Source organism: Perna viridis, chromosome 9, assembly GCF_037379345.1.
Source record: "Perna viridis isolate PV_CMFRI_1.1 ecotype Kerala chromosome 9, ASM3737934v1, whole genome shotgun sequence".
Classification (NCBI taxonomy): Eukaryota; Metazoa; Mollusca; class Bivalvia; order Mytilida; family Mytilidae; genus Perna; species Perna viridis.
This window is the reverse complement of record NC_142453.1, coordinates 37,323,575-37,333,455: the sequence shown is the minus strand read 5'-3', so window position 1 is coordinate 37,333,455 and position 9,881 is coordinate 37,323,575. Positions and strand designations below refer to the sequence as shown.

Here is a 9,881-nt window from a genome sequence, read left to right as displayed (position 1 = left end):
TTTGCTGTATTTAATTTATGATGAATGTCCTCATTTGTATATAAGATCCTATATACATATAGGGTAACCTGATACAAAACATCAGTGACATCAACTCATAGGACAAAGATGAAACAAAGAAACTTACACAAAAAAAACCTTAAATAAAATTTAAAAAATCCAAAAACCCAACACGTAAAAGACCTTAACCAAATGGTCAATCTTGTCCCATAAAAAGCTGGTGGTGAGGTAAAGGTGTCCTCTGTACATGTCTATGCATTAATAAGTTTTATCACAGAGGTAGATCTATCAAGTGAACAATCTCGGTATGTTAATGATTACACTTAAAATACCATAATAATTTACACACTGTTCTATCGGTCAATGTTCTTGTTCTGAAGTGCGTGAAATATCGAATATATGATATACGTTAAACCATAATCACAACCAGTCAATCTATCAATACAGGCAGTGACAGATGCAAAATGGGAAACATTTGGAACTTCCTTTTTGATGGAATTTTAGTGTTGCGCAAAATTAAGGCAAAAAAGCCTCGAACCCGCTTTTGTCCCTTGTAAGTGAACAACCTATTGTCTCTTTTTATATCTAGAATAACTTGATAAAAACACCAATGATGTAAATGTAGCAGATTGATATTATAGGACACACTATAAACAACTGTCATTAACAATAAATGTACTATACATGTCTTCAAGTAGCAGTCTTTACAAAATTCAGACAGGACATGCTTTATGCATGTAAATACCCACCAAATTTGCTTTAATTTCTAGGTGATATACAGTTACAGACCACACGAAGTCTTAGTTGCACATTTGAGATGAATTATTTAGATTGTATATTAAATTGGCACTTAGCGAAAGTTATCGTTCTTGAATCAATTTGATTTGGTTACTTTTAATGGGAGATGTAATACAGTATGATTTTCTAAAAAAAAATACAGATCTGATAACAGAAGTAAAAACTATCGAATCTTAAAATATAGCGTATGTAACCGAAAAAGCATATTTTTTCTACATAACGAATCAGTTTCTTCTATAGTAAGTGTCTGCAAGAATTTTATATGGACTGGTGTGTAATTATGTAATTATGTACCTAATGTACACGCACATGTATGTCGATTGACCTAAACACTCGGACAACACATGGGTTAACATTATCTAGACCATTTTCTTCTATATTTAAACGGATTCATGACGATTATCCACTGACTTAGCTTTTTATTAGATACAACGTTACAGTACCATTCCGTTCGGACATACAAGACTTACTATCTAAAGTCGTAAATATGGAGTGTTGTTCATTGACAAATTATTTAATCTATGGGATTTTAGCCATTGTGACATATCTAGTGTATGACTTCATCTGTACAAGACAATTTTGGAGGAAGCTACCACCCGGGCCTACACCATGGCCAGTGGTCGGCAATGATATTCTTTTTAAGAAGGATCCTTTAGGATATAAACGGCTGACCGAATTATCTCAGAAATATGGCAATGTTTATCGCCTTTATTGTGGGTCAACACTTATTGTTATACTCAATGGATATGATGCCATATATGAGGCATTTGTGAAACAGGCTGCAACATTTACAGACAGACCTCAACTGTTTGCCCCGCTCATTGGCGTATCAAAGGGAACAGGTTAAACACTCTTTATTAACCATTGTGTTATTCATGCAAATTTTAATGAAACTCTTGATTTATCATAAGTACACACAGTGTAGTTTTCAGATGTTCGGCTCGTTAGGGAATACGAAGTTTTTTGTTTCGTCTAAAATGTTCAATTATGTTAGTTTAAACATATTTATTAAAAAATAAGCACAAACAAGGACAATAGATACATTAATAGGATTCTGAAACAAGATTTCATCTGAGTAGCTTATACTAAGTACCGTGTCTTACAAAAAGAAGGATTACGAATCAAACGATATGCGGAATGATTTGTTAACTGACCAACGAAAACAAAATAATATAATTAATGGAATTACAAATTAATGAATGGATTCAATAATGAAAGACAGTCATAAATGAACCTTTTACTTTTGACAACAAACTTGAAAAAAACCTCCTACATTTTGTTCAGCATGTTACATAAGTATTAATAGCTACATTAAGTGCAAATTGAAAATATGATTTATTTCGCAGTGATATATTTGGGACAACATAAAAAAATTGGAAGTTGATTCGTTTATGTTGATCGATGAGTAGATATTACTTATTGGAGAAAAAATTATCATTAATGATTGAACGTGTGTGTATGATATAAATTAGAAACAAAGGTCTATTCCTATTTCAGGTATTACATACAACAGCGATCAGAAATGGAAAACCCTACGCCGCTTCACACTACAATCATTGAGAGACTTTGGCGTTGGTAAGAAGTCCTTAGAGGAGAAGATCTGTGAAGAAATCGACGTTGTTGTCGACACCCTGAAGGCTAGCAAGGGTTGTCCTACCAGAGTCAAGCCCCTGCTATTGTCTGCAGCCACCAATATCATTTGTAATGTCATGTTTGGGGAACGGTTAGCTTATTTAGAAACCCTAGTATCTCAGCTAAATCTTGACTACTCGATTGATCTTTATAATAGACTTTGCTCAATTTGGTAATTGCTAAAATTCCAGAATGAATCACAGATGTCTGTTATCAATGCGAAGCGCTCAACATTGGAAAAAGAATTATAAAATGTTATTCCCGTCAAAACAAGAAAACGATATTCCCAGGTAAAATCATTCAACATGATTCACATTTCACTTGATTTTATCAAATATAATTTGTTATCGAGTTCACGTGATATTCATTGGCATTGAGCCTTCACGCGAATTTCGTGTGAACTTATCATATGAAATTCATGATAGGAAAATTTTATGTGAAAATCACATAAGATTCATGTTAAGCTCATGTGAATTCACGTGTAGCTCGATTCGTGCACATGAAATAATTTAACTGCACAATATTTACATGTACAGGTATATTTAATCCTTTTAAACTTGTGTTCTCCTTTCAGATTTACATATGAAAATGAAAGATTTACTGAATTAACTGGAGTATTAGAAGAAATATTCCGCCTCAACGCACCATTCGCCAAAGAAAACTTCTTTCCAATAACAAGATGGTTTCCATCGGGACGAGAGGTAAGCATTTCTTTACTGGACATGTGCGACCTTTATCGGACAGCACGAAGAGGTTCTTGCAAGAAGCAGGAACGGAACTAATCACCCTCCCAGAGCACGCGAGTTCATCCTGGTATCTGGTGGAGTTTGTGCTACTCGTCTAACTGTGGGTTTTCTTTTTTGTCTGTCTTATTGTTTGTCCTAGAGCCAGATTTTTTGTACTCCGATGTGTTTATATCCCCTCATAATGGCACTTCGGTATTTTCACTTTACTTTCATATGTATCTGTGCAATAATATATAACGGTAATCTATACGAATTTATTACCTTTGACCTTAGTAGCACTGAGAGCCCGATTTCAGTCTGACGAGATTTTAAGGTTCATAATAACCTTTCGACAACTATGGCCTCAATCATCATCCAAAGTCAGGGTTTTGAGTCCACCCTCGCTCCCTCAAACTGACTATTACGATTGGTTATATTGGATAGGATGTTGGAAAGAGTAATCAAGGGAACCAAGGTTATAGCGGTAATCAAAAGAATGTAATCCAGGGACAAAGACCAGACATGGAAAACAGACATACACAACAAAGAACATAAAGTAGCTAAAATCATACATTCAAAGTAACAAAAGTAAATGAGCAACTCCACTAAAAACTGGGAGCATGGACCAGGTGCACCGGTAGGGTAAGCGTCCTCTGCTTTTCTAGAAACACCCGCCGAGTTGCTCATTAAAAGTCAAGTCCGGGGTAGACAAACGAGGAAAGGAAAACTATGATCCGTTGAATAAATCAGTTTTCATGGTGCTGATGGATACACCATAACGATCTACCAGTTCATGATAACTTCTGCAGTGATGACTTCAATCTTGTAGCAACATAACCCTGTTCCAGAAGCCTATTTGTTAAAGTTCTAGCGGGCTAAATGTATGTCTCACTAGATGGCGCTGGACGATGCCCGCAAAGTATGAATGAGTGATGTCAGGGGTTTGAGGGAGCGAAGGTGGACTCGAAACCCTGATTTGGGAGAATGGGTCCCAATTTCACTATTAATTTCCCTCCGACTACAGACAAACCTGTGTATCCACAAGAATTTTTTACTAGCATCCCCTATATATGAAAAAGTTACATCAAGTTATTCAAAATTGTATCAAAACGGACCTGACTATTGCAGGGTTATTTTTTTTATTCTAATTAGTGGTGAAATTGAGGCCATATTTGTTCAAAGGTAATGATGAACCTTAACAGGTACTACTCAATGTTATGCAGGGTAGTGATCTCCTTCAACAGAAACAAAATGTTTAGTTCAGTTAAAATGTTAAGTATTACGAAAAAAATATATAGTAGTTGATGTAAAACTGTAAAAGGCACAACTAATCTAAGCAATATCAAAATAACCAACTTAGTCCTGTTACAGAAAACACCTGCCTCATATTAAAATAAGATACAACAACTGAAGTTATCCCCATGCTGTTTAATGTACTAATCTAATGAGGTCGATAGTTGTTTCTTTGGCCATTGTTTCATTCTTATTTTGTTCATATTAACAGTACTTTGCCACTGTTATATTACAGTTGATACGAAAGAGGAGTGCTGCAATAGAGAAAGTAAAAAGATACTTAGCAAGAACTATCAAGGAGCACGAGGAAACTTATGACCCTAACAACATCCGGGACTTTATTGACCTCTACCACAAGGTTTCGATGGACCAATCAAATCCAGAGATTTTCACAAGTAAATTTGAATATTTTGAAATATCGTTAATACAAGTACTGTATCTTGTCCAGAAGAAACTTTAGGCTTTTCGGTTCCAGTATCTACTTGTTTCATCGGTTCTTTAAAGTTGAATATAAGGAAATTGATATGGTGAACATGTCAAAGAGACAACAACCCGACCGGGATGAAGAATGTACTTCTATCAGCCAAGATTGATAAGATTAAGGAATTGTTAAAAAATATCAGTTTTAGATAACTAACAATATACCAAAAAGTAGTTTCATTTTCCATATCTCCACTTTTGCCTACTTCAGTGCAAACTTTTTACAAAAACGTTGCCTTTACTGGGTTAAAGCACCTGACTGATCTTGAGATGTTTTGAAAATGTTTTTTTTTTCTGAAGAAATTCCACATTATGTATTTACTTATTTGATATAATTGCCAATCAACCACCTAACTGGGCTTTCGCTCATACTTACAACTGGGTTATTCTTGGATGAAACCAACAGATCGTATTGACGCAGTTCCTTCAACAGTCAGTCAAATTAGTGCATACGTATCGATACATTTTATATGTATATACAAGTTTACACTGTACACATGTTTCAGCTGGTCATTGTGAACTAATTTTCTTTACAAGCCAAACAAATTTAATACCTCAGGTACGCCTATGCTCATGCGCACAATTTGGAAATCTTTGAATAAAACCCATTGATATATTTTACGCATAGAATATATACTAGTATTTTTATCAGATAATTAGACTACAAAATAGTTAGACCTACATAAGCAAAAGCTATTGGCAACATACCAAATGGCAAATGCAATATAATGATAACTGCGAACTAAGTTTCGGAAGTATGGTCGCACCCACTGGTCAGTTTTAGCAGTAAAGATCCAGCGAAATAGTTATGACATTTATAAGCATTGAACCACCTATACCGATTAACATAAATACACGGTTACTTTAATTTTCTTCTCAATACTGAGGCCATAACTTAATTTGTTTTTAATTGTAGAGCCAAACATCTACAAAGTGATTGTTGACTTATTCCTCGCTGGAGGTGAAACGACTGGTACCAGTTTAGACTGGGCTCTTTTGTACATGATACGGTATCCTGGTGTACAGAGGCGTTGCCAAGAGGAAATTGATAATGTACGTGCATAACGCAAGATATCAGTTATTGATTCCATTATTTTACAATGAAGTATATATCATACTACTTGCCCATCTCTGCCATGAGTACAAGTTGCCTTAATTTTTTATCACAGAAATGACCTGATTTTTAGCTTCTCGTGTGACATTGCAGGTGATTGGAACTAACAGGAGAGTATTACTATCAGACAAAGGATCACTACCATATATAGAAGCTACCCTTATGGAGATTCAACGAATCGGAAATACGTGTAGGTAGTTTAATCGATATTGTGGTGGGTCTTGATGATGATATCAAGCATAGTTTTAGCATTGTTTAGAGCATTTTTTTTATTCCTTCTACAGTCATGAAAAGATAAACCTTGTTATAGTAAAATTAATTCCAGCCTTTCTGGGAAGAGGTGTTGCACCATGTAGTACAATTTTAGGAAGATCCATATACTGTTTTCTAAAGTTTTTACCTACACATCAGGAAAATAATGATCTCTTTTACCCCTCATTTCTCATCAGTTCATTTTACAACTGCTAAAAGGATTTCTTGTGATCCTCTTGTGGTATGACACCTTATACAACAAATTACAGTGTACTATAAAAGATGAACTATTTGCTGTACTACAAAGAAAAACAGTTATTCTGTGGAATAAAATAATTATTTTAGAGATATCCTGAAAGTACAAATATTTGTAAACTGAATGAATTCATAGGATGATCTTATGATAATTGCCTACTGGAAAACTTGGAAATTTTCGCCCCTTCGTTGTAAGGAGTGCAACAAAAACGTATGAGATATTGGGAATAATTTTATTTCAAACGATAAAAAAACTGGTTTCGTTTTGTAACGTGGGGGTTTAAATCACCATTGATGATCGTTCTGTGCTAATGACCTGAGGGGTTTAAATCACCGTGGATGATCATCCTGTATTAATGACATTAGTTGTTTAAATCACCGTTGATCGTTCTGTGTTCATGTTGTGAAGAGCTTGTATCAGTTCACCTTTCTAAGTAATTAATCTGTCATTTTTATCAATATAGTAACATTTTCCCTTCCACACGTGGCCAAGAACGACGCCACGTTACTGGGACACTTTATTCCAAAAGACTCCATTGTGATCGCTAACTTGTACTCTGCCCACCTAGACCAGAAATATTGGGAAGATCCAGAAAGCTTTCTACCAGATAGATTTCTTGATTCCGATCGGAAACTCCAGAGAAAAGACGCATTTGTACCATTTTCTATAGGTTAGCGTTTAAATGTCACGGATCTGTCATGATTTGAATGTCTCTCCAGAAATCAATATTTGATTTTCAACAATTAAAAATTATCATTTTAAAACTATGCATCTGAAAATTTTAATTTGAAAGTTGGAAAATTAAAATTAAAAATATAAAGATTGTTTAATGTTACTGTTTTATTCTGTGCTTCATCAACTTTTTCATTTCACTTTTCGACTGGTCAAGTAATCACTGTCATATCCACGAGTTTCTTAGTTTTGCTTTCAGAATATGTTGTAATTTTGTTGGAGGACATTTGTTTTCCTAACTAAGTTAATTAAAAAGTATATAAAGTTACAATTTTCATTCAATAGGTCCTCGGTTCTGTATTGGTGAACCACTGGCAAGAATGGAGCTTTTCTTATTTTTCACCAATCTCCTGCAACAGTTCAAGTTTACGACGAAAGATGACGATGATGTCCCTTCTTTGGATGGAATACAAGCGTTAACACTGACAGCGCTACCGTATGATTTGGTAGCGACTCCAAGATGATCGATTATTTTATATGTAATGCCTTCATATTCTGATTACTCTCTGACCGTATATCGTTTTTGATCTTACTTTTTTGACAAGGTCATTTCGAATCATTTATTCTATTATGACGTGCTTCAAAGCTCTTTAGACCACAGCCGTGGTAAAAAACGATAAAATATGACCAACTTCATAGAACGTGTCTTTACGAAAATATGAAGAAACTAGTCCTTTTAGAATCGATTTAAATCACGGAAACTCCATTTTATCATTGTTTTACCAAGGGCTGGCTATTTTTGCCGTTATTTTACCCCTTAAATATATTCCTACTCCAATGTTTAATTTGAGAATCGTCTACTTATACATTATATACGTATTTGTAAGACAAAATATTGTGATATCAATTTGAATATACATGTATATTTAAAAAAAAACAGTTCAGATTCTTTTCTTCAAAATGGACTTTTCTCTCTTCCATTGAACTCTCCATTGGAGCATAATACGTTTCATATTGAGAAGTCAAAGTACAAAAGATGGGAAGTCACTGGACAATATAACGACGGGAACCACAAACGGAAAACATATATAACACAAATCGTGAAACACAAAAGAAGAAAAGAGATGATCATTACGAACCATACTAAAACCAGGATGAAATCAGATGCTCAGAAAAGTGCGAGCAGTTTCTGCTTCATGCAAGTTTGCTGATCATTACATGTTGCTTATTTGGTGGTCAGGCAGATGACTGATGGAGGTCGATTGTCATAGTTGAAATTAGGCCAAGGTCAACCTTAGGATTTATGGATAACGAATGGTCCCATTAATTTGTGCATTAGCCACTGAGTCGTTGTAGTATGATTGTATTTCTTTCCTAGTAAAGTGGACAAGTAGAAAAACTAACACTATAAAGCGTTACCACAATGGAATTGATAGGATAAGGATAATTAAAGTGGTCACTTTTATAGACTTTTCTGATAGATGTCCACTTCTATCAATTTTGAGGTGGAGGTCAAGAAATGGTCAGACTGCAGTGTCTTTGTAGTATCCTTAATTTTAAACTCTTTGGGAAAATGAGATCAAGATACTCGCCATATCTAGGATTGATTAGTGATAAAACACCATCTAGATCAAGGAAATGTATAGTTTTAATATTGTCATAATTTAATGGTTCTGCCTTAACTTTTTATTTCAAATACATGCATATGTTGTACATTAAAAAAATCACTAAGTCACACTCATTAATGTTCTGCCCCCAATATATAAGCAATAACTAAGCAAATAACATCTGTAGGCTTTAGTTTTATAGATATTGCATGACACAAGTACTTTGAACTTTGCAATAGAAAGGTTTATATTTGGCTGATGATCATACAAATTTAATGAAAAAAAAGTCAAATAGGCATCTAGACATGAAAAACAACTACCAGACATTTTACACTATTTAATCAGCAAATTGTACTTTTAAAACCAATGTTTTATATGGTTGTTGATTAATGACTTTTATCACATTAAATGTATCTGACTAAAACACTCTCTACTTTTGATTAAATATTTATACTTGTATATTAAAAAATTAACAGATAAGATCAACTTTGGAATGATTAAGTAAATTTGTCAATATACTTAACTTATACAACTTTTATAAATGCTTAAACCAGTTTTAAAGTGCTTGCACTAAAAGTCTTAATAATTTGTCTGATAATGCTGATTCATATTTAAAAAATGTATTCCCTATAGTGTAACAGAAAAAAAACAAATGAAACAAACACAAACCAAAAAACTATAAAAAAAAATGTCAGATCAAAAAATACAAACCATATTAATACATGTAATGTAAATTTGTCAAAGTGACATCTAACCCCAAGGAGTAACCTACCACCAGCATCATTATAATCAAAAACATAGTGACATCTAAACCCAAGGAGTAACCTATCATCAGCATCATTATAATCAAATACATAGTAACATCTAAACCCAAGGAGTAACCTGTCATCAACAGCATTATAATCAAAAACACAGTGACATCTAAACCCAAGGAGTAACCTACCATCAGCAGCATTATAATCAAATACACAGTGACATCTAAATCCAAGGAGTAACCTACCATCAGCAGCATTATAATCAAAAACACAGTGACATCTAAACCCAAGGAGTAA

At 34.1% G+C, this 9,881-nt stretch overlaps 1 protein-coding gene across 1 annotated transcript; it reads left to right on the top strand.

Annotated features, from left to right (window-relative positions):
* Window positions 1–1,098: 1,098 nt before the first annotated feature.
* LOC148608255 (cytochrome P450 2B4-like) lies at window positions 1,099–9,266 on the top strand. The gene is made up of 8 exons (XM_088546296.1): window positions 1,099–1,640; window positions 2,296–2,521; window positions 3,005–3,131; window positions 4,684–4,843; window positions 5,845–5,981; window positions 6,136–6,232; window positions 7,014–7,220; window positions 7,568–9,266. The coding sequence occupies exons 1-8, from the start codon at window positions 1,286–1,288 to the stop codon at window positions 7,744–7,746; spliced, it is 1,488 nt and encodes a 495-aa protein (XP_088402422.1). The 5' UTR covers window positions 1,099–1,285; the 3' UTR covers window positions 7,747–9,266.
* The last annotated feature ends 615 nt before the right edge of the window (window positions 9,267–9,881 follow it).